General features: G+C 41.2%; 1 protein-coding gene across 2 annotated transcripts; it reads right to left on the minus strand.

The window, feature by feature from the left end:
- Positions 1–2,256: 2,256 nt before the first annotated feature.
- ZFP69B (ZFP69 zinc finger protein B) lies at positions 2,257–20,517 on the minus strand. 2 transcript variants are annotated; one of them, XM_016193876.2, is made up of 6 exons: positions 20,435–20,517; positions 17,956–18,418; positions 16,464–16,549; positions 11,640–11,766; positions 11,325–11,417; positions 2,257–6,555 (listed from the first exon to the last, which is right to left on the minus strand). In XM_016193876.2, the coding sequence occupies exons 2-6, from the start codon at positions 18,059–18,061 to the stop codon at positions 5,402–5,404; spliced, it is 1,566 nt and encodes a 521-aa protein (XP_016049362.2). In that variant the 5' UTR covers positions 18,062–18,418; positions 20,435–20,517; the 3' UTR covers positions 2,257–5,401. The 2 variants fall into 2 exon arrangements, with proteins under 2 accessions (XP_016049362.2, XP_060062129.1); XM_060206146.1 differs by having other exon boundaries at positions 11,325–11,420.
- Between the last annotated feature and the right edge of the window lie 5,378 nt (positions 20,518–25,895).

A 25,895-nucleotide genomic window follows, 5' to 3' on the forward strand; every position in this document is an offset into this window, starting at 1 on the left:
TGAACCTTTTGCATACAAGCTTTCTGTGTTATAGCTCCAGTTCCATATAACTACTTTGGAAAACCACAACTATTTAACAATATCTACTAAAACAGAAAATTATGGTAAAGGAGTGCTGTAGGTGCATCTCCTATTTTTCCCCCACCCACACCTCTACTCCCAGTGTCTCATGCTGAATTAAAAAAGAAAGAAAAAGGAGGAAAAGTATGGCCATGGGTAATGGTGGAATTTTGCAGGCATTAGATTCCTGTGATAACCCTGGTGGCAAAAATAAATGTAACTTAAATTTTAAAAAGAATGATAAAATACTCATGATAAACAAAAATAAACATAATTAGCCACATTTAACTTTATTTTCTTTTCAAGTGAAAAAAAATAAATGTAATCATATTAGTTTTACTGTTTCCCACCTCATCAAAAGAGACAGTAATATTTTTTACATTCCCCATTGTTTTTTGTTTGTTTGTTTATTTAAGAAAGGATACATTAACAAAACCATAGGATAAGAGGGGTATAGTTCCATACAATTCCCACCACCTGATCTCCATATCCCATCCCCTCCCCTGATAGCTTTCCCATTCTCTATCTCTCTGGGAGTATGGACCCAGGGTCGCTGTGGGTTTCAAAAGGTGGAAGGTCTGGCTTTTGTAATTGCTTCCCCGCTGAACATGGGCATGACTGGTCGATCCATACTCCCAGTCTGCCTCTCTCTTTCCCGAGTAGGATGGGTCTCTGGGGAAGTGGAGCTCCAGTACACATTGGTGGGGTCGTCTGTCCAGGGAAGTCTGGTTGGCATCTTGCTGGCATCCAGAACCTGGTGGCTGAAAAGAGAGTCAACATACAAAGCCGAACAAATTGTTGAACGACCATGGACCTAAAGACTGGACTAGTGCAGATGAAGTGTTGGGGGGGTATTCCCTACAGGCTCTTGTGTACTTCAGCTTTCAGGTATATATTTTTCCCTAGTTTATGGGCACATATGAACATATGCTCTATCTCAGAGGACCTGGACTATATCTAGGTTTGGGGACTTTATTGGGGAGTGGAACACCTGGAACCTGGAATTAGAAAATACTATGAAAGGAAAGGTCTCACCCGAGAGATGAAGCTGAAGGGTTGTCATTCCACACCTGAAGTCTCTGGACACAGTCTGAAGTGAAGCATGCTGGGGTGGCACTTGTTGCGTTGATTGGGTTGCAATCCACGGATGCAATATTATTTGATTTGGATTGAGAGAAGCATGCAGGAAAGTGGGCCCCACCCTAAGGTTCCAGGACTGGGAGAAATATATGCTCTATAGTGGAAATGTGAGGTTCCTGCTATCTTAGGGTTCAAGAAGACAATGGATAGTTATTGTTATCATCACATTATTTGGTGATTGGGTTAACTTTGAAAAGTCCCTTTGTTAAGGTTTGGGGTATAATAGCCAGCATCTTGTATATAGCAGTGCTACCAGTTGCTTCTGTTCTCCCTGGTCTAGGCCTTTGAAAGAGTCAACATATCAAAGACAGCCTATGTATTAAAAAGACTCAGTCTGTGTTTTAAGAAGTTCTAGACATATGATCAATTTTACCCCTCTCATATTAATTAAATAGTGGTTTATATGTCTACAATTTAATAGCAGTGTACATAAACACCATTCCCACCACCAAAAGACTGTGTCCCATCCGAACCACCCACCTCTGCTTTCCCACCACCACCACCCCCCGCTACGCTGGGAAGCCCAATGGCCACCCTCCACTTCACCACAGGGTTTTTACTTTGGTGCCCTACTTTCAATTTAATCAGATCCTGCTTTTAGTTTCCCTTTCTGTTCTTCTTTCTCAACTTCTGTTGATGAGTGGGGACATCCCATATTCATCTTTATCTTTCTGGCTTAGCTGACTTAACACAATTCCTTCTAGCTCTGTCCAAGTTTGGTCAGATAAGGTGGGTTCATTGTTCTTAATAGCTGCATAGTATTCCATTGTGTATATGTACCACAGCTTTTTCAGCCACTCATCTGTTGTTGGGTACCTGGGTTCCTTCCAAGTTTTAGCTATTATGAATTGTGCTCCTATGAACATAGATGTATTAACTTTATTTTATAAAACTAACTTGTAAATATCCCTCTTGGACTGGAGAGATAGCCTAATGGTTATGCAAAAGACTTTCCTGCCTGAGTGTCTGAGGTCCCAGGTTCAATCCTCAGCACTACAAGCCAGAGCTGAGCAGTGCTCTGGTCTCTCTTTATCCCTCTCTGTCTCTCTCATTAAAAAAATAAATAAAAGGGAGTCGGGCTGTAGCGCAGCGGGTTAAGCGCAGGTGGCGCAAAGCACAAGGACCGGCATAAGGATCCCGGTTCGAACCCCGGCTCCCCACCTGCAGGGGAGTCGCTTCACAGGCAGTGAAGCAGGTCTGCAGGTGTCTATCTTTCTCTCCTCCTCTCTGTCTTCCCCTCCTCTCTCCATTTCTCTCTGTCCTATCCAACAATGACAACAACAATAATAACTACAACAATAAAAAAAACAAGGGCAACAAAAGGGAATAAATAAATAAAATAAATAAAAATTTAAAAATAAATAAATAAAATTTATTTATTCAAAAATAAGAAACAAAAATCTAATCTATAAAATGCAGGGGTTAAAGTATAAGGGTCATCTTTATTGTCATATGAACACATAATGCAGTTCAACCCAAAACAATTCAACAAATATTTATTGAGTCTTTACTGTGTGCCAGGCACTGTTCTAGGCACTTGTGATAAATACATCAGTGAACAAAATGATCCCTGCTCTCATGGAGCTTACATACTAGTAGGTGGAGACAATAGAAAACAATAAGCATAATAAATTTGTGAGGCAAACACGATAACCACTACACTTCGGAAACAGGCATGCACATGCTGAATAAATTTATAAAGCATACAGTATATAAAGTGATCTGTGATATGGAAATTGTAGAGCAATTAAGATAGTTTGGGAATAGTGAAATTAGGGTAAAGGACAGGTTATAGTACAAGGTAGTATACTCAACATGGGCTTCAGTGAAAAGGTAACATTGGAGCAAAGATGAAAATCTCAGGCATAGGATATCTGGAGGAGTATCAAGTATAAAGGCTTGATGGCAGAAACAAGGCTGGAGTTCAAGAGAGAGGCTGAATTTGGCAGTCAAGTTACACATATAAGCCATAGGATTACATGAAATCACTGAGGCAGGGACTATAATAAAGAAAAGTGATAGTCATGCATTTTACTAAAGTAATCAATCAGAGAAACCCAAATTCCTAGGAAATCTAACACATAGAAACATAATAGAATATGTATATTTTTTTGTCGGAAAAGGCTTGACACATTTTTGTGTAGAGAAACAGAAAAGTATGCTATACTTTTCCAATATGTATACTTACATATACATATATACAAATGTGTGTGTGTGTGTGTAAATAACAAACAGCATGTATCTCAACTATCTTTCTGACAAAGCTATACCAGGGGGCAAAAAAACTATTGGCAGGTAGCTCACCAGGTAGGGTGCCTGTTGCCTTGCCACACACACACCTCATGGGATTGCCATAGCACTGAGAACAGCTCCAGTATTATGATGTCTCTCTATCTAGATGAAAAGGTACTCTATGAGGTTCTGGCTCATGAAATATATATATATATTTATACAAGGATCAGTTAATGAGGACTAGAAAAAAGTAAATGGAGTAACTTGAAAAAAAGATCTAGAGATGAAGACATAATGCTATACCTTCTAGATTTGCAGTTTTACTTTCATTATTTCAATGACCAGAAAAATTGTTAGTTTTTCCACATAATAGTAAGAAACTGAACTTGACCTATCTCTGGTTATGGTTTGAAGAATGCATTATCTATAAAATACACTGAAGTGATATGAGTCAATTCCTGTATTTCCTCTTACATATTTCCCTGCTTCACATTGGCCCTTGTAGTCAATTATCTTCTCCCTGGTCCTTCCTGGTGAGCCCCTACACTGTTGTTCTGGTAGTTAGCTCAAAGACCTTCCCACAGAACAGAAATCACAAGATATAATAAAATATTGTATACTGGGCAATGAGAAAGTTAAAACATCTTGGAGGTTAGTGAGACAGACATACTCATGTATTAAGAAGGTATATGACCTATTTTTAGGTGTAATAATGGTAATGATAAAATAATGGCTCTAAAAGACAGCTAATTAGAACTATATTACAAACTACTTAGGGATAAACAAAAATTTCATTATGATTATATTAATTACCATAAACTGCATAAAGCCCTATAAATAATTTCTGTTTCCATAGTATTATCACAAATATTATTAAAACTTCTTATTGGGGAGAATACAGATCCATGAAGGATGATAAATACAACAAAGTACCAAAGAAATTAATAGAAAAACAAGATTTATGGAATATACACAAGCATACTAATTTGACATTAAATGAAAGTCTTTGCTATTATCAATAATTTTTTATGCTCAACAGCAGGAGTGGTAAACAACCCTCTTACTTTTTAAATACCTGTAGGAACACAACTTTACTTATATCAGTATTGTCCACTAGGGACAATTTTCTCTTTTAAGAGTTATCAAACAATGTCTGGGGGTATTTGGCTGTTATAATGGTTGGGAAGACTATTGTCATCTACAAAAATCTTATAGCCAGCCAGGAAAAATGCTAAACATTCTACAATAAATACAACAGATTTTAATTGCAAAATATCCACCCCTAAATAATAGCAATGCCAAGGCTGAGACTCCCTGGTCTATGTATTATCTCCAGATGTTTTTTATTTACACCCCCAGCTACCAGATGTTTTGCATTAAAATAGTAACTATTGTTTCTAAAAGAGGATATACAGTACAAATTATATATTTACTTGCATTAAAAGGTTATTCTCAGAAGGTAAGTATAAAATATAAATATTTATCTCATATATGAATTCTATAAAACCATATTTAACATTATTTCTCTAGAAATCAGTCAACTGGTATTTTTATTTATTCCTCTTCTAGCCATATAAGGGCTTTCACATAACTATAGGACATTTTATTTTAACTTACTAAAGTGGTATTTAAACAGTGATTCTCAAAATTCAGTTTGCAGATCACTGACTGTAACAAACTGATGAAGCTATCACTGGCCTACAGTGAAAAGAAAAAAAATTGGGGAGATTTTCATAAAATTAATTTAACATAAAGAACTGCTTTTGAATTTTATCCATCTTACACATTTAAATATTAAAATGATTGTTTTCTAAAACAATGCTAATTTTTTAATATGGCAAAATTTATAGTTGTAATACTGGGTTAAACCATTACAAAAATATATTGGTAGTTGAGATCCAAAATTCAGAAAACCACTAATTTACAGGATTTTATTCCAACATGGTGATTCTTTTGTGTTGCACATACTTCACGTATCACTGCTAGTATTTTTAAAATGTGTTTTGCAATGTCTAATAAGAGATGAACTGCAGCTGAAGGCTTTTCCACATTCATTACAATCATAAGGCTTTTCTCCAGTATGGATTCTCTGGTGTTTAGCAAAGGATGAATCATGCCTAAAAGCTTTCCCACAATGATTGCATTCATAAGGTTTCACTCCAGTGTGGACTCTCTGGTGGATAGAGAGATGTATTCTCTGACTAAAACCTTTCCCACATTCCTTACATGTATAAGGTCTTTCTCCAGTATGAATTCTCTGATGCTGAATTAGGTATGTGTTATGGCTGAAGGTTTTATTACATACATTGCAAATATAGGGTTTCATACCAGAGTGAATAATCTCATGTTGCCTTAGGTGTCTAATTTGAAAAAATGCTTTTCCACATTCTTTGCAAGTAAAACGTTTCTCTCTAACATGAGTTCTCAGATGCTGGATCAACCCAATGCTTTGGCTGAATGCTTTCCTACATACACCACATTCATAGGGCTTCTCCCCAGTATGAATCCTGACATGTTGAGTAAGAGATGATGGATGTCTGAAAGTTTTCCCACATTCCTTACATTCAAAGGGTTTCTCACCAGTATGAATTCTCTGGTGTGGGATAAGGGATGAACTCTGACTAAAGGCTTTTCCACATTCTTTACATCTGAAAGGTTTTTCTCCAGTATGAATTCTCATGTGTTCAGTAAGATGAATGAGCTGTTTGAAGATTTTTTCACAAATATTACATACAAAGGATTTTATTCTTGTATAACTCCTGGAATTATTAATCAAATTTAAATTATATCTGCTATTCTGTCCAGTCATTTCACATTTATGGTCTGTTTTTCTTGGAGGTGCTACTGATCCTGGATTACTTTTTGAGTTAACATTAATACGTTTTGCAACTTTGTTAGATTCTTGGCCTCTCTTCCGAGTAAGCATTTTCTTGCAGATCAAGGGGTTCTGTTCCTCATCTATCCTATTTTTTTCCTGCTGGCTTCCTAACTTATCAGTTTTGGAGACTCTTCCCAATGTGGAATATAAAGTGCTTCCTCTTTTGGGTCTTTCCATCAGGTCACAGTATAATTCTCTAGAAATATTCTTCAAGGTTGATTCAATGGATTCTTTATTCTTCATGTCTGAGAGAATTAAAAATACAAAACTAACCATATTTGATATATTTCTTGGGTGAGAGAGATAGCATAATGGTTATGCAAAAAGATTCTCATGCCCAAGGCTCTGAGGCAACAGGTTCAATCCCCTGCACCACTATTATGCAGAGCTGAGCAGTGCTCTGGGAAAAGAAGGAAAGCTGTCAGGGAGGGGATGGGATATGGAGTTCTGGTGGTGGGAATTGTGTGGGGTTGTACCCCTCTTATCCTATGTTTTTTTAAGTCTCCTTTTTATAAATAAAAATTAAAAGAAAGGAAGAAGGGAGAAAAGAAAGGGAGAAGGAAATGAAAAAAAGAAGAAAAAAATAGGAGCTAGGTAGCACACTTGGTTGAGTGCACATGTTAAAATGTTCAAGGACCTGGATTCAAGCCCTCAGTCCCCACCTACAGAGAGAAAGATTCACAAGCAGTGAAGCAATATTGCAGGCATCTCTGAGTCTCTCCCTGTCTTCCCCTTCCCTCTTAATTTCTATATCTATCCAATAAATAAATACATAAAGTATTTTTTAAAAACATATTTGCTGTATTTTGAAAAATGGAAATAGGGGTAACAGGAGAAAAAAGTAGTATGTATTAAGTACAGGAAGCTTGGACTATCTTCAAATGTGATTATACTGCATAAAGAACTGATAGGAAAGAATGTGAAATGGTCAAAGGAAAGAAGATGTTAATAAGTATGTGAGCTAACATTAAGAAATTGGGAGAGCTCAGATATGTGAATTGCAAGAGGAAACAGAGTAAGAAGAAAGCAGTTTTAAGGAAAAATATCAAAAGATAAAATTAAAGAAGCCATAATTCCAATACCCTACCATCTGAATACAATATTTCATGACAAAAATTTCTTTATTAAAAAAACAAACAAACAAGTATTGTGACCTGGGAAATGGCTAGGGAACTAAACATAAAAACATTAAGTTGCAGGGCCAGGAGTTGGAACATCTGGTTAAGTGCACACATTACAGTGAGCAAGGATGCAGTTTCAAGTCCCTGGCCCCCACTTCCAAGGGAAAAGCTTTACAAGTAGTGAATCAGTGCTGAAGGTATCCCTCTGTTTCTCTCCCTATCTTCCCCCCTCTAAATTTTTCTCTTTCTCTATCTAATAGTAAATGAATAAAATATTTTTTGAAAGACATTAGGTTGCAAGTTTGATCCATGGCATTGCCTGTACCAGAATGATGCTCTGATATTTTCTCTCTCTCCCCCCACCTTCTCATTTTGATAAATCTTTAATAAAAAAGCAGTATCTTAAATACTTTTTAAAACATTAAAATGAAACAAATAATAATGAATTTACTAAAGAGGTTTAGCCTCTCCCTCCACATTGCAGTCTCAATATTTTAGCAAGTGTTCATTTTAACATTTTACAATTATGTATGAATTATACATTTTTGTGTATGCATTCATAAATAAACATTTTCATACACTAAATGGATCATAGTGTACTATTTCTATACCCATTGCTATTTTTTTAACCCAACTATATCTTACCCCCTTCTATATCTATATATTTATATATATATATTTTTTACTAGAGCAATAGCCAGTTCTGGCTACTGGGGATGCTAAGGATTGAGTGTAGTACTGTTCAAATACAAGTCCTGTACACTACTACCAGGTTTATTTCATTCATTCATTCATTCATTCATTTTTTAAGCTATTTTTCTTGGGGTTAATGGTTTATAATAAATACAGTTGTTTGTACATTATTTATCAACTACCTTGGATTTTTCTTATGGATACTCGAACAATTTGAGTTTTCCATACTAAAAAATATTTAGGTTGACTTTAATTTTCACTTTATCACTATATATACATTTTGTACAATCTTAGCAGTATTTCATAGAATTCACTAAAAACGAATTATTAGGTTGTGATTATAGGTGCACATGATGAATGTAGGTACCTTTTCCTGTATAATCACTGGGATTTTATATCAATCTTCATAAAATTTTACCTATGTAAGAGGTGAAAAAATGGTTTTAATATGTGTAAAATGCTATCAATACTGTAAAATCTTAAATTAGATAATATTCCATTCATGTATATAGGGCATAGATTATTTTTGTTGGTGATAGTGATGGTGGACTTCACTGCTCTGGAATGACCTTTTCAGGTATAAAGAGACAGAGAAAAAATGGAAAGATACCATAGCATTGAAAATTTTCCTCAATGCATCAAAGGCTAGACTCAAATATGGGTTGCATGCATGGCAAAGCAGGCACACTAAGAAAGTGAGCTATTCTGTCAGCCTACGGCACAAAATTTTCAGATGATGGTGTTTTTCTAATTTTCCCTCCTTTTTAAAAATTTAATTGTGAGACTATATGTTAATAGATGTGTATATTAACACCATTCCCACCAACAAAGGTCTGTGTCCCCCCTCACACACACACAGTGAACCTGTACATCTACCCTCACCTTCTTTTTCTATCCTCCCATTCTAGATCCTGCCATACTAAATTACCAACATTTCTTTTTCACAGCAAAATATTATTCCTAGGATTTCTAGCCTAATTTTAGAATAGTACATGCAAAGTCATCAGTAATAGCTGAGTAAATTTTGAAATGGACTAAAAGAAGTAAGCAAAAAGGCTTAGATTACTTACTACAGAAAACATGGTGTCACTTAATTTTTCTTTTTAGCATGAGAACAATATAAATTAAAATTTTCAAGTGGCCAAATCTGATATCAACATCCAAAATTATTCAGATGAAGAAACCAAGGCATCACCAGTAGATGCAAATAGAAAGTACAGTTATAAGCATGAGATAATAGGAACCTGATTCAACACTGCATTAAACAGATGGAAAAGAATGTAATATGACAGGTAATATCAAATAAGCTGTAAGGAATGAGAGGAAAAACAGTATAAAAATCTGACATATTCTTGCTGATATCATGAATTGTAGTTTTAGACATTAAAATAACAAGGAATATTACCATAAGAAACTTGTTAGGAGAGAAGATGGCTTTTGCTTTGGAATGTATAGTTTGATGTAAGAACAGCACATTTATATAGAGAAATCCTAAATACCGGGGATATGTGATACTAGAATTCATATAAAAGCACAAAACAAAGTTGAAAATATGTAAAATATAGGCATCAAAGATATCACTGAAATCATCACAATGCATTTGTGGGAGTTTGTGTAGATTATAGGGTGACTTGCCCCCAGGAACATGCCTAAAATGGATCTTCTAACTTTCTTCTACCCTAAAATCTCTAGTCTCATCTGCTCTGATCCTACTTTTTGGTTCCTGTTCATTAGCCTATTTGTCTCAACTTAGGTCATGCCACCTTCCAGACACCAAGTTACAGATGCTACCAAGACTCCATCCCAATTTCTCTAGGCAGATGACCTCATCAATGTGTCCTGAACCCTCACATCTCCAGAGCTCTAGTTCACTAGGGAAAGATAGAAACCATCTGGGAATATTAATCTACCTGTAAATGCCTATGTTCAGCAGAGAAGCAGTGACAAAAGCCAGAACTCCTACTTTCTGCTTCACAGAAACAACCTTGATGCATACTCCCAGTGAGGGAGAAGTGATAGGAGGAAAATAAGAGGGCTCTGAAATCCAGCTCCATCAGCACCCAGAGAGAAAGAAGGAAAAAGAGAGAGAGACATGGAGGTAGCTTGTTGTTGTGCATGGCTTGGAGGGGAAGAGTGCATTGAATCAGAACAAACAGGGGGGCAATTATGAATAAATGTGGACAGATAGTTGTAGAGATGATGGTTGGCCTATGTCTACAACCTTAGGGGAACTGTGGTGGACTGCAGTGGGGAGACTGAAGTTTCAGAACTCTGGTGGTGGGAATGGTATGGATTTAAACCCTTGCTGACATGTAATTCTGTAATATAAATAATAATAATAATATTATCTGAAATAAAAAGTTAAATTACATAAGTTAAAAAAGGGAATCAAAATTATATTAAGGAATTTTTTTATATATTTAAAATTATTTACATTTTTTCCCTTTTTGCCACCACATTACTGCTGGGGCTTGGTGCCAACATAATGAATCCACCACTTCTAGTGGCCATTTTTCTTTTCTTTTTATTTTATAAGAGAAAAAGATATTGAGGTGGGAGAGAGAAAAAGATAAAGGGAAAGAGAGACACCTGTAGTATTACATTACCACTTGTGAAGCTTCCCCTCTACAGATATGAACCCATGTCCTTACACATGGTAATATGTACACTAAACTGGGTGTGTCACTGCTTGGCCCCATATTTACTTATTCATTATCATAAGACAGAGAGAGAGAGAGAGATCAGAGCATCACCTATGTGATGCCAGGGATTAAACCTGGTCTCAGGTTTATGTTCTAGTAAGTCACCTCCCTGGCTATTCAAGAAAGAAATTAAGTGAAACCGTTAGTAAAAATAAAATCCATGATAAAATAATAGGATAATCAGTAAAGTGTGCATTTATTGAGGAAAGACCCTTGTATATTTGAACATACAGGATAAATATCAGAATGAGGCCTAGGATCATGAAGAAACAATTGGGTTGGGATAGTGAAGAAAGTTGACTTTGACAAGAAAGGCATCTCTTTCTTCTGACTCCAGAGAAATAAATGAGAAGGGGTTAAGTGCAAGAAAGGCCTAGAATGGTTATGAGATTTCTTGAGTCCCACTCAGATGGTTACAGTCTTTCTCTTACCCAGGAGACAGCTTTGAGTGAATTTCTCTCACAAACATGACAATGACCCCATCTGCCATACTTTTACCTGAACTTGAAACTCCTGATACATCTTGTTCAATCAGCGGTAGTTCTCCTTTATTTAACTGGGAAGTCATACCAGGCTTGGAAAGCTGATATCCTACTTGTGGAGAAAAAAAAACTTGAATGGACTGAGGTTAAAAAGTAAAGAGAGCTTCTAGTAGAAAGACCATAAGGGGAAAAACATAGCATCTTGAATTGGTCTTCAGAAGGAACTAGAATCCTCTAACACCAAACCCAAAGTGCAAGAACAGCATTAATGTAGAAATAAAGATTTTTTTTTTCCAGTGTGGGTTCTAGTTCAAAGGGAGCTCACCCTTACCTACTGACACCAGGTTCCAGTAATTCTCCAGCATCACCTCCCGGTACAGATTCCTGTAAGCAGGAGTCAGCTGTTCCCACTCCTCCTGGGTGAAGTCCACGTACACATCTTGGAAGGTCAACAGCTCCTAGAATACCAAATATGCTTATTTCCAGAGTTTTGGTAGCTATCCTCACCCCACCTGGTGCCAAGAGACTCTAGTTAAGTGTCTCTGAATACCTTTCTGAAACTTGTTTGGCTGAGTGTCTGCTGGAAGCTACATAGCGATGCCAAATGTGTGTAAGTTGTCTTTTGCCACTTACAATTTCTTTGAAGATAAACTATCTGTGGAATATGAAAGAACATAACAGAACAGTGTATAGGAGTTTAGATTAATAATGATAAATACCAGCAATATTTGAGAAAGAGGAGAGTCCTAAAGTAGGTAAAGCCACAAGAGAAGACAGAGACTTTTGTTCAGTTGAAAAGCGTGTTTATTTTGGCACTGGGATCTCATGTATATGCAATTCCATTGCTTCTGAAGCCAACTTTTTATTTAAAATATACAAATATATATACATGCACATAACATACACACATACAAATAAACTGAGAGACAGTAGAACTGGTGCGTCCCTGTGGTGTTCCCATGTGATGCTGGAGCTTGAACACAGGCTATGCACATGGCACAGCACATGGCCTTCCAGGTAAGCTATCTCTTGTTCTCTTAGAGAACCGGTTAAAATGAAGTATTTTTCAACATGGATAACATGCCTTTTGATAGAAATTTCTGTTAATGAGAAAAGTATGAGAGAACAGGATGGTTTTGAAGAAACATAGGAGAGAACAGAATGGTTTTCTGCCTAGTAAGAAATAGCCCTTGACATAAGCAGACACTCTGTTGTAAAGTAGAAAAGGCTGTAACATATATTTTACAAAAATTAAATAACCACTGAAATCTCTCTCTCTCTCGCCAGAAGGTTGAGATAATTTTTCTGCAGTATTGGGGTATCATGCATGGGTAATTTTACTGACCCCAGCATAACTTTTTCATTCTCCTACTTCAGATCTATACAGAGACAGATATATAAGGGGAAGGCATCATAATACAGAAGGCAATAAAAAAAACCCTGTAATTAATACTAGTCCTCGAAACTGAAGACTGTTAAAAAGCCATTAGATTTGCAAAGAAGGAATTGTGGTTTCTTAAAAATAAATTATCTGAAATAAAAAATTAAATATTATAAGCTAAAAAGGGGGATCAGAGTCAGAATCAGAATCAAAGCACCCCTCCAGTGCTGTATCATTCCCATGCAGTTCAGGGTTGAACACAGGCCACATGTGTAGTAAGGTATGTGCCCTACCAGGTGAGCTATCCCCCAGCCCCAGCAATAAATCTCTTAAGTGTGGAGACTATTTTAATGTTCTTAATGTATTGTACTGTATTGTATACAATGTGTAACACTGGAATGCATTTCAAGCCTGTTAGACTAAGACTTGCATGCACATTTAGTGAATGAAAAACTGAATTTGAGAAAGGTTAAAGATAAGAGATTAGGGAGACAGGTGGTAGGTAGCACAGCAGGTTAAGCGCATGTGGCGCAAAGCGCAAGGACCAGTGTAAGGATCCCGGTTCAAGCCCCCAGCTCCCCACCTGCAGGGGGGTCACTTCACAGGCAGTGAAGCAGGTCTGCAGGTATCTATCTTTCTCTCCCCCTCTCTGTCTTCCCCTCCTCTCTCCATTTCTCTCTGTCCTATCCAACAATGACATAAATAACTACAACAATAAAAACAACAAGGGCAACAAAAGGCAATAAATAAATAAATATTAAAAGAAACAAAGGAAGAGAGAAAGAAAGAAAGAAAGAAAGAATTCAAAAAGAAGATATGAGATTAAATACTATACCATATGTGTTTTTTTTTCATGTAGCAGAGCAAGATGAACCCAGGGCCTCACACAAATGCAATACCACTGGTGAACGACAGCTCCATGACAATTTTTTATTATTTATCTTACAGTAAGAGAGGGAGAAAGACATAGAAAAAGAGATCTTGAGAGATACTATAGTACCACTCCACCATCCAAAAAGCTCCACAGATACTATTCAAAGTATATGCATTGACAGGGCCTCATGCATGGTAGGTGCACACTGTACAAGCTGAGCTATCTCCTCACCCCCATAAGGTTTTGGAAGCTAGAGTCACTCCAGTAACTCATTCTATATCAGTGCCCCTGGTCGTAATTTTTTTTTTTTTAGTTTTCCTAGGCTTCAGAATAACATATAGAGCTTTTCCAGTTGCTAGGGTTTTGTTTTGTTTTTTCTTCCTTCCTTCCTTTCTTTCTTTCTTTCTTTCTTTCTTTCTTTCTTTCATCCAGAATTATCTCTGGGGCTTGGTGTCTGCATTGACAAATCCACTGCTCCTCACTACCATTATTTTCTCTTTCTCTCTTTCTTCCTCTCTTTCTTTCTTTTTTCCTTCCTTCCTTCGATAGGACATAGAGAAATTGAGAGAAGGGGGATAAAGTGAGACATACTGACACAGAGATAACCTGCAGTACTTGCTTCACCACTCATGAAGCTTGCCCCTGCAGGTGGGGAGCAGAGGCTCGAACCCAGGTCCTTGCACATGGTAATATGTATATTTAATGCAGTGTGCCATCATCTGGCCCCAGTCATAGTTTTTCTAACTAGCTCATTTTCTACTACAGAGACTGTTAAAATGCTCTTAGAAGTTTTCTTTCCTTTTCTTCTCAGACTGTTTCATTATAATCCTCATAACCACCCCACTCTGTAGTTTCTCATTTATCTTTTAAGTTACAGTTCTGTTAGAAGACATGACCAAAGACCATCTTTTAAGGGTAATTTATGAAGAATATAAATTTCCAAAGATCTCAGAACTTCATTTTTTACATTTAGAAATGTTCCTTACTGTGCCTTACAATGTTAGTTATTGGGGACAAGGAATGAAAGGACCCTAGAAATCATTATGTGCAGAGAATGGCTTTAAGCCTGCTTAATTCTTTTGGACATGAAATGTAAACTCCAACCTACTTCTTTTGTCCCAGAGCAAGAAGATGCATGTGGTTTGCTTCAGAAAGAAAAGTCTATAGTAAAAGCTTCCCAAAGGCAAAAGTCTGACCTTTAACTTCTGATGATAGCCATGTTTTGCTAAGCAAAAGGTTTTGATTAAGGTAGATGATAAATCCAGGACTAATGACATAGTGTCTGTAAAGGAGGGTCCCAGGGTATGGGGTGGAAGTCACATAGTACAAACCCCATGAAAAGTATGTACAACACACCCTGTGGAAGTCACGTACATGAGTTGCTTATACTCGGCAAATCTGCTTTGAACTTTTGCTTTCTATGATGTACTTGTCCTAGGCGCCAGTAAAAAGAGCCCAAATTTTGACTGGGAACTGCAATTCAGGATTTCTCTTGTCTGTGGGAAATCCTCCTGGAGGTGGGCAATCTGGGTGTACTTCCTCACTGTATTATGTGTGTGAGTCTTTCTTCCACTCCAGGTCATTGTTCGGGTCTGGAACAGCGACAGTTTGTCTTTCTTCCAGACGACCTTTCTAAGTTTAAGGGCAAAAATAGCATTACATACTTTTTGTTGTTGTTGTTTGTTTTTGTCACCAGTGCTTCACTGAAGCTTTGTGCATATACAATGCCACATTTCCTAGCAGATGTTCCCCCCAGGTAAGAAGGTGCAAGACAGAGAGGGGGACACTACAGCACCATTCTCCCATTTGCAAAACTTCCTTTTTTTCCATGGTCCTCCCATGTGGTGACCCGGGGCTCAAAGTCCTGGGTCACTGTGCTTAGTAAAGTATCTGATCAGGGCCAGGTGATGGCAAACCTGGTAGAGCACACACACTACAGGGTACAAGGTCCCAGGTTCAAGCCCCTGCTCTCCATCTGCAGGGGAAAGCTTCATGAGTGGTGAAGCAGGGCTACAGGTATCTCGCTGTTTCTTTCCTGTTCCATCTCCCCCCCCCCCCGCCTTCCCTCTGTCTCAAATAAATAAATAACATTTAAAAAAAACTTTAGGGGCCAGGCGTTGGCACACCTGGTTAAGTGCACATGTTATAATGTGCAAAGACCCAGGTTCAAGGCCCTGGTCCCCACCTGCGGGGGAGGGGGAGCTTCACGAGTGGTGAAGCAGTGCTACAGGTGTCTCTCTGTCTCTCTCTCTCTCTATTAACCCCTTCCCTTCTGGTTGTCTCTATGTGATCAATAAATTAAGAGGATAAAAATTAAAAAAAAACAGTAGCACAGTGGGTTAAGTGCAGGTGTTGCAAAGCACAAGGACCGGCGTAAGGATCCCAGGTTGAGCCCCGAGCTCCCCACCTGCAGGGGAATCGCTTCACAGGCAGTGAAGCAGGTCTGTAGGTGTCTATCTTTCTCTCCCCCTCTCTGTCTTCCCCTCCTCTCTTCATTTCTCTCTGTCCTATCCAACAACAATGACATCAATAATAACTACAACAATAAAACAACAAGGACAACAAAAGGGAATAAAAAAATTTTTTTAAACTTTAAAAAAGTAAAGTACTTTATCTACCAGGTGAACAAATTCCTAGTCACCCTACAAATTATACACACACACACACACACAGAGAGACTTTTTAATCTTGTTGTATAAATGGCTAGAAGATTGTTAGAAACAAGACTGTTACTCTGGAAAGCAGCTGTCAGTGGGAGAAACTACTTGTGAAATCAACTGATGATATCTGGTTAAGAAAATCCAACCCACCATATCATGTCATACCAAAGGAAATCATGGTCTGGGACTCTTGAAATTTGAGAAACAATTTTAAGGAAGTGAAAGGCAATGTCAACCCACCTGAGATCCCGCTGTCACACTTCCAGGGGTTACTTCATCCTCTAGGCTTTTTCCCTGGGTCTCGGGAGCATACCTAGAGAGCAGAGCTGGGGAAGGAAAAGAAATATGTGGTTTGCTTTTCCCCAAATTCCCAACAGAAAAACAGTCTGCAGATCCACAAAATGTGGTCCCTTCCTCAGTACATCCACTCATAAAGAGGGATATTTATAGTAACTCAACAACTTGATGGTTCCTTAGTAAGGAGACTGTGTAATAAGTACACTGTTGACCAGGTGTGGGGGGTGACTAATATTTTCTAACAGCCAATGGGAATCCAAGGTGAGGGAAGCAGCAAGGCAGGCAAAACACAGGACTTGGCACGTGTGAAGCCCTGGGTTTGATTCCCAGTAGTGTGTGTGTGTGTGTGTGTGTGTGTGTGTGTGTGTGTGTGTGTGTGTATGTGTGTCTTTTTCTCTCTCCCTTTCTCTCATAAAATAAATGAATCTGGGGTTGGATGGTGGTACACCAGGTTAAGTGTACATATCAAAATGTGTAAGGACCCAAGTTCAAGCCCTGGTACCCACCTGCAGGGGGGAAAGCTTCACAAGCAGTGAAGCAGGTCTAAAAATGTCATTTTCTCTTTCCCTCTCTATCTTCCTTTCCCCTCTCAAATTTTCTCTGTTCCCTCAGATAAATAAGTAAAGAAAGAAAGAAGTGATTTAAAAAATAAAATATTTAAAAATTAAAAAAATAAATGAATCAGTGTGGATCCAAGAGCTTGAGTACATCAGGTCACTTCTCTATTCAAAACTCCTCAAAAATTTCCCACTGGCAAGACAAATCCAAATAATATCAAGTTGACTATCACAAACTATCTAAGAACCTAGCAACCTTCTTCCAGATAGCATCTCCCTCTAAACACCACTCACTGGACACACCTTCCTCCACAGTCCTCCTATATGTCTTCCTTTGAGCATACCTTGGTACTTTACTCAAGTTCTACTTGGTGGAAACTAGGTATTCTGTAGCCAGGGAGGTGGTACAGTTGATATTAATCACCTCCTATGTTGACAAGTGAATTTTTCTCCCATTCTTTCTCTATTTTAATTGTCATCATGAATTTGTGTAATTTTACTTTTATGAAGTGTTATAATAAATATGTATGTGTAATCTGCTCTAAATCTGTCCATTGGAAGTCCCTTGAATATGACTGTTGCAACTTCCTGGTATGTGTCCACTGTCTTTGGGTGCTTTCTTGCTTTCTAGCACAAGATGCTCTGGCTTACCCGGTACTTTTCCTCACTGTAAGGCAAAGAAAATCAGGCAAGTCCTTCTTTCTCCACTACCCAGAACGAAGATGAGGAGAAAGAACATATACAGCCATGACATTTAACAGGTAGCTTTAGACTGAACTGCTACTACCCACAATCAAGAACTCCAGAGACTTCTTATGCAATTGTCATCCCAAGAGGGGACACTTTTCCCTCCCATCCACCCATTGGTCTATTCTCACCTTCTTTTTCAGACTTGTTATTTACATTCTTCCCCAGAGATGTTCTCTCCAACTTCACACAGGTGTCAACCTCCCCAGGAAGGGTAAGTGGGAGCTGCTGGGGCATGATGACTTCAGAACTCCTTTTGGGGGAGCTTCCTGCCTTCGGCCCACAAAGTTAAATCCTGATTGTTCTTGTCCACTCTTGATTAGGAAACTGCCAGCTCCTCAGATAGGAAACCTTAAATGAGTATGAGTCTCCTCTAATTACCAACTCCTGCTTCTTGGAGTCCTCAGTTCTCAGGAACTCATGAACATACTGCAGTGAAATCTTGAGTCAGGGCCTTTTCTTTCTAAGGGTCTTAAGAAAGAGATCCCATCTTGAGCTTTGTCTCCTCAGTAGGTGGGTGGAAGTTTCAAGTATTAATTCTAAGCAGCCACCTTTATGAATCCACAGGAGATGCTTTAACAGTTTGTTAAAGATCTAGAAAATCAAAATTTTAAAATATGCATGAATCACTGACATTTTCAATTGTTCTCCATGGAGACGGCACAGCCCACGTGATCCAAAACACAGAGCTGATGTCAAGGAGAATGAAAGGATGACTAAATCTCAATTCTTTGTGTTGGGCGGTATTATGTTTTCAATAAAGTGAGATTTGGAATCAAAAAGGTTCCAGGGAACCAGGAAGACAGCTCAATGTGTTAGAGCACAGATGTCCATGCATGAGGCCCCAGTGGTCCCAGGAAAATGCCCAGCAGGTTCAATCATTAATAATAGCTTTTTTTTTTTAAGAGTCTCGGTACCAGCTCCTTTACTGGTTAGCAGCATGTCAGGCCGCCCCTCAGTCTCTGTCTCCTTCCCTAAGCGAAGCATACAGACCTGGTCCAGGGCTGCCCCCACCCTGCCCTGCCCAAGCCTGCTCTGCCCTTCCCCTACCCTGCTCTGCCCCTGCCCTGCCCTGCCCCATCCAGCATTGCCCTGCCCCGTCCAGCTCTGCCCAGCCCTGCCCTGCCCCGTCCAGCATTGCCCTACCCCGTCCAACATTGCCCTTAATCGTCCAGCTCTGCCCAGCCCTGCCCCGTCCAGCATTGCCCTGCTCCGTCCAGCTCTGCCCTGCCCTGCCCAGCCCTGCCCTGCTCTGTCCAGCACTTCCCTGCCCTGTCCATCACTGCCCTGCCCTGTCCAGCACTTCCCTGCCCTGTCCAGCGCTTCCCTGCTCTGTCCAGCGCTTCCCTGCTCTGTCCAGCACTTCCCTGCCCTGTCCAGCACTTCCCTGCTCTGTCCAGCGCTTCCCTGCTCTGTCCAGCGCTTCCCTGCCCTGTCCAGCGCTTCCCTGCCCTGTCCAGCACTTCCCTGCCCTGTCCAGCACTTCCCTGCCCTGTCCAGTGCTTCCCTGCCCTGTCCAGCGCTTCCCTGCCCTGTCCAGCGCTTCCCTGCCCTGTCCAGCGCTTCCCTGCCCTGTCCAGCACTTCCCTGCCCTGTCCAGCACTTCCCTGCCCTGTCCAGCGCTTCCCTGCCCTGTCCAGCGCTTCCCTGCCCTGTCCAGCGCTTCCCTGCCCTGTCCAGCGCTTCCCTGCCCTGTCCAGCGCTTCCCTGCCCTGTCCAGCGCTTCCCTGCCCTGTCCAGCGCTTCCCTGCCCTGTCCAGCGCTTCCCTGCCCTGTCCAGCGCTTCCCTGCCCTGTCCAGCACTTCCCTGCCCTGTCCAGCACTTCCCTGCTCTGTCCAGCACTTCCCTGCCCTGTCCAGCACTTCCCTGCCCTGTCCAGCACTTCCCTGCCCTGTCCAGCACTTCCCTGCTCTGTCCAGCACTTCCCTGCCCTGTCCAGCACTTCCCTGCCCTGTCCAGCGCTTCCCTGCCCTGTCCAGCACTTCCCTGCTCTGTCCAGCACTTCCCTGCCCTGTCCAGCACTTCCCTGCTCTGTCCAGCGCTTCCCTGCTCTGTCCAGCACTTCCCTGCCCTGTCCAGCACTTCCCTGCCCTGTCCAGCACTTCCCTGCCCTGTCCAGCACTTCCCTGCTCTGTCCAGCGCTTCCCTGCCCTGTCCAGCGCTTCCCTGCCCTGTCCAGCACTTCCCTGCCCTGTCCAGCACTTCCCTGCCCTGTCCAGCACTTCCCTGCTCTGTCCAGCGCTTCCCTGCTCTGTCCAGCGCTTCCCTGCTCTGTCCAGCGCTTCCCTGCCCTGTCCAGCACTTCCCTGCCCTGTCCAGCACTTCCCTGCCCTGTCCAGCACTTCCCTGCTCTGTCCAGCGCTTCCCTGCTCTGTCCAGCGCTTCCCTGCTCTGTCCAGCGCTTCCCTGCTCTGTCCAGCGCTTCCCTGCTCTGTCCAGCACTTCCCTGCCCTGTCCAGCACTGCCCCTCCGCCCTCCGCCTTTGTCTGCGCCCCTCTCTGGGCCCCTGGACCCACTGCGCCACGGTGGCCGCGGGCGGGTCAGAGGCGGCGCTGGGCCCTGCACCCCCTCCCCAGACCCCGCGGGGAAGCCCCGCGCCCGCCTCTCACCCGCTCGCAACGCCGCCCTCCAGCCGCGGCCGCTTGCAGGAGCTCAGAGCAGAGATGCTCCACGTAGCGCGGCCCCAGGCCAGTGCGCCTGCGCGGCAGGGGCCTTCCAGCGCGGTTCCCGGCATCCTCCGGGGCAGCGGCCCGGCTAGCCGGTACCTCCTGGGGTTCTGGTCCCGCGCTGTGGGCATCCCGGAGCCGGCCCACGGGTGCAGCCGCCCTGCTGCGCTGCTGTGGCAGCCGATGTTCTGGGATCCCACACCATCCACTGGCTGATCAATAGAACTAGGTCTCCGCGGCTGACAACAGGAACGGGAGTGTTTGAATCCTTTGACAAACATCTGTATCGTTGCAACATCATTGGCCTCAAAGAATCTATACCATAGTAGGCACTTGGGGAAAGACTAGGCACAGTATAGAAACCGGTGTTTTAACAAACTAGCATGCTCAGGGAGTTTTGCTTTTATTCTCAACGAGAGTCCATATATTAATAGTTTTCCTTATATTTCTGAAACGCCAAAACTTTCATATATACAATAATTACTTACAGTCTCACCAAGCATATATATAATCAGTGATAACAATTGGTACACAGACTTACACATCATTCTTGTTTCTCCATGTAATATTACATATTTTCTGCAAAAAAGATAAAATAAATGATGACACTATACTGCTACTTATGTTGCTGGGTTTTATATTCTCAACAGGTGTACAACATTTAAAATATACTTCGCCATCATTAGCTTACAAATAACTGTTTAATAATAGACTAAAACTATAGGGAGAGCAGCCTGCTATGGATTGTGCGTCACATTCCCCTTGCCTTTTAGTGTAAGGAGACATTGGATTGGGATCCTGATCTCATGGGGTTAATGTACTTTTGAAAACAGAGGAAGGTCGTTCTGTTCTCTGAAGGTTTAAGCACTGAGAAAAGGTCATGTGAGGACTTAGCAAGATTTCCGTTTACAAACCAGGAGTAGAAATTTCACCAGGAACTATAAAAGACTTTGATCTGGACTCTAGCCCTCAGAACTAGGAAAGATTCTAAACTTAAGAGGTTTGATTTATTTTCTTTATAAAATGATAATTTGATAATTCCCATTATTGTTTAGTGTTGTATGAATACACCACAATTTTTTTCTTGAGTCTTTTCTAAATTTTTATTTATAAACTAGAAAATATCGACAAACCATAGGATAAGAGGGCTACAATTCCACACAATTCCCAACACTGGAACTCCATATCCTATCCCCTCCCTTGAAAGCTTTCCTATTCTTTATCCCTTTGGGAGCATGGACCCAGGATCATTATGGGGTGCAGAAGGTGGAAGGTCTGGCTTCTGTAATTGCTTCTCTGGTGATCATGGGCATTGGCAGGTGGATCCCTACTCCCAATCTGTCTCTCTCTTTCCCTAGTGGGGCAGGGATCTGGGGACACATTGGTGGGGTCCTCTGCCCAGGGAAGTCTGATTGGCATCATGGTATCATCTGGAACCTGGTGGCTGAAAAGGAGTTAAGATATAAAGCAGAACAAATTGTTGAATAATCAAAAACCTAAAGGCAAGAATATTGCAGTGGTCTGGGAGGTGGCGCAGTGGATAAAACACTGAATTCTCAACCATGAGGTTCTGATTTCAATCCCTGGCAGCACATGTACCAGAGTGATGTCTGGCTCTTTCTCTACTTCTATCCTCATGAATAAATAAATAAATTGTTTTAAAAAAGAATATTTGTCGTATGCTTTACATTGGTTTGTTCTAGCCCTCCCCCACCAAGAGAATTAGATCAGTCCAGTTAATTTCGCGGGCCGCTTGGCCCCACCCCTAGGAAACCCGCCAGAGTTCCAGAGTGACAGAGTTAGAGAGTCCGAGAGTTCCTGAGTTCCTGAGTTCGAGAGTTTCAGAGTTACAGAGTAAGAGAGAGTTCCACAGTGGAAGAGTTTCAGAGGGTTCCCGAGTATGAGAGTTCAAGAGTTCCAGAGTGACAGAGTTCAAGAGTTAGAGGGTTCCTGAGTCCAGAGTAAGAGAGAGTGCTTGCGCCGCCGCAAAGAGACAGCAGAGTTCTGTTTGGTGATTAGTTTGTCTTAGTTTATGAATCGTTGTTCCTGAATAAAGAAATACAGCTTCCCTGCCCAGCCATTGTCTCCGCATCTCTGTTCACCACCGCGAAGCCAACCCAGCCGGCAAGAGCCTCCGAATTTTAACAACAAATATTGCAGATGAAAATTTAGGGGTCTCAGGGACTGGGCAGTAGTGCAGCGGGTTAAGAGCACATGGCACAAAGCACAAGGACTGGCATAAGGATCCTGGTTTGAGCTCCTGGCTCCCCACTTACAGGGGGGTCGCTTCACAAGTGGGGAAGCAGGTCTGCAAGTGTCTTTCTTTCTCTCCCCCTCTCTGTCTTCCCTTCGTCTCTCCATTTCTGTCTGTCCTATCAAGCAACGATGACAGCAATAACAACAACAATAATAATAACAATGATAAACAACAAGGGCAACAAAAGGGGGAAAAGAAAAAGCCTCCAGGAGCAGTGGATTCACAGTGCAGGCACTGAGCCCCAGCAATAACCCTGGAGTGAAAAAAAAAGAAAAAAAGATTTTGGGGGGTCTCCATTTTGGAAAAAGCTAGTAGGTTTATTTTAGTTATATTTCAAGGCCCATGACTTTACTAATTTTTGCCTGAGCCTGACAGCTGATATCCAGGTGGACCTGAGTTGTTGTCTGGGGAGATGGTGTCCTAGTTGGGAAAAGGACTAGAAAGCTGGATCAGGGAAGAGAGTATCTCCCAAATATGGGGAAAATATATATTGTTAACTGTAAACCCCGATTTGATCAGCACAGGAGAGCCTGTGTAACCTCTGCATCCATGTAGGTCTGAGCTCACATTCTGTGGTCATAACTAAGAACATTCCAGGCTGCACTAATTTCAGGACCCATCTTCCTTGGGTAGAGTATGTTGTCCAACCTCCATTGTGAGAATGGAACAGTCCCTACCATTGTTGATCCACATTGATGGCTAGGTCCTATAGGGGCCCACAAAGGGGTCCATTATGTTATTCCTGATGGAAGTGACCAGTGACAGTGTCGAGAAGGATCTGCTAGAGGTCTAGGCCCATCATGTCTGTGTGGGAATCCCAGGACTCCCTGACTAGGGCCCCAGGTAATGGGGTGCCCTGGTAGTGACCAAAGAGTTGTCCTTAAAGTGTTCTGGTCTCTTGTCACTACCAAGCTTTTGTAGTCCTTATTTTGTCTGACAAGGTTAGCTTTAGAGTGATTGAGGGAAGTGAAATAGGAAGTAGGTGAGGAGGTTATCTAGGTATAAGTAGAAACTATTTGATTAGGTACATTATGGTGTTTTGTGTTTTTTTTTTTTTGGTAAATATACCACAATTTAACTTTTAGCTTTTTCTTCTTGCCTCTCCAGGGTTATCACTAATTAATTCCTGGGGGCTTTTTTTGTTTAAGATAGAGGGGAGATACCTGCAGCATTACTCCACCATTCACAAAGCTTCTTCCCTGCAGGAACTCTCATCTAATGCCCAGAGACTTGAAACTAGGTTCTAAAGCATGGTGGTGTCTCTACCAGATGAACCATCTCACAGCCCCACAAAACTTAACATTTTCTTTTAAATACTTATTTATTTTTTTAAATTATCTTATTTATTTATTGGGTAGAGACAGCCAGAAATCAAGAGAGAAGGGATGATAGGGAAGGAAAGAGAAAGACACCTGGAACACTGCTTCACCACTCGGAAGCTTTCACCTCTGTAGGTATGGATGGGGTTCAAACCCGGGTCCTTCCACATTGTCACTCAACCAAGTGTACCACCACCTGGCTCCATTTATTAATAAAACAGGAAAACCAGAGCATCACTCTGGCATATGTAATGCTAGGGACCTCATGTATGCAAATCCAGTGTTCTACTCAGGGTGCCACTTCCTGGTCCACAATTTAGCATTTTTAAAAATATTTATTTATTCCCTTTTGTTGCCCTTGGTTTGTTTTTTTTTAATTGTTGTTGTTATTGATGTCGCTGTTGTTGGACAGGACAGAGAGAAATGGAGAGAGGAGGGGAAGAAGAGAGGGGGAGAGAAAGACAGACACCTGCAGACCTGCTTCACTGCCTGTGAAGGGACTCCCCTGCAGGTGGGGAGCCCGGTTCGAACTGGGATTCTTACTCCGGTCCTTGCACTTCATGCCACGTGCGCTTAACCCGCTGCGCTACCGCCTGACTCCCGACCAACTTAGCATTTTTAACTAAGGTGTAGTTTGCATCACAGTTTATTTCAAGTATACAACATGATCCATCATTTGTATAGATATCATAATTTATTTCTCCATTTTTCAGCTGATGAACAATTAAATTGTTTCCAGTTTGGAGCTATTATGAATGATGTCTCCTTTTATGAGTATTGCTGTCTTCTAAAGCTCAGATACAGGCATTTCTATTTGGCATATACCTATTAATTGAATTGCTGGATCCTAGATATATTTAATAGCAGCCTTAACAGGCAAAAATAAAAAAACCATTCTCCAAAGTCTTTTTTTAAAACCAATTTGCATTACCACAAGCTATGTATAAGAGAATTTCCATTGACCTACAGTCTATTATATTTACTTATTTATTTATTATTGGATAGAGACAGAGAAATTGAGAAAGAATTATGGAGATAGAGAGGGAAAGAGATAGATACCTGCAGCCCTGCTTCCCAACTCGTGAAGTTCTCCCCCTACAGGTGGGGACCAGGAGATTGAACCTGGGTCCTTGTGCACTGTAATGTGTGTGCTTAACCAGGTGTGCCACTGCCTGGCCCCTGGATCTACATTCTTCTTTTTCCCCCCTTTTGTTGCCCTTATTCTTGTAGCCTTGTTGTGGTGATTATTGTTGTTGTTGATGTCGTTCGTTGTTGGATAGGACAGAGAGAAATGGAGAGAGGAGGGGAAGACAGAGAGGGGGAGAGAAAGACAGACACCTGCAGACCTGCTTCACCGCTTGTGAAGTGACTCCCCTGCAGGTGGGGAGCCGGGGGCTCAAAGCGGGATCCTTACGCTGGTGCTTGCGCTTTGCGCCACGTGCGCTTAACCCGCTGCGCTACCGCTGGACCCCCTTCGATCTACATTCTTGTTAAGACGTGGGCTTACCTTTTTTCACTTTAGCTATTTTCACGGAAGTTCCCCCCACCCCATCCCCCCCTTTTTTTTACCAGAGCACTGCTCAGTTCTTATGGTGGTGTGTAGAACTGAACCTGGTGGGGCTTTGGAGTCTCAGGCATGAGAGACTCTTGCATAACCATTATGCTATCTACCCCCTGCCATTTCCCCCCTTTTCTTTCAAACAGTGCTTTCACATATTTATTAGAGTCTAAAAACAAAGACAGAAACATAAAAATAAAAGAATAGGGGAGTCGGGTAGTAGCACAGCGGGTTAAGTGCACGTGGGGCAAAGTGCAAGGACTGGGTAAG

Source organism: Erinaceus europaeus, chromosome 13, assembly GCF_950295315.1.
Source record: "Erinaceus europaeus chromosome 13, mEriEur2.1, whole genome shotgun sequence".
Lineage (NCBI taxonomy): Eukaryota > Metazoa > Chordata > Mammalia > Eulipotyphla > Erinaceidae > Erinaceus > Erinaceus europaeus.

Bases quoted from the DNA above. Each gene is read 5' to 3' on its own strand.
- ZFP69B (XM_060206146.1), bottom strand. From the start codon at position 18,061: ATGCCCCAGCAGCTCCCACTTACCCTTCCTGGGGAGGTTGACACCTGT. The intron at 16,550-17,955 runs GTGAGAATAGAC...TTCCTTCCCCAG, and splicing joins TAACAAGTCTGAAAAAGAAG to CTCTGCTCTCTAGGTATGCT. The intron at 11,767-16,463 runs GTGGGTTGACAT...TTGGTATTCTAG, and splicing joins GTGTGACAGCGGGATCTCAG to GAGCTGTTGACCTTCCAAGA.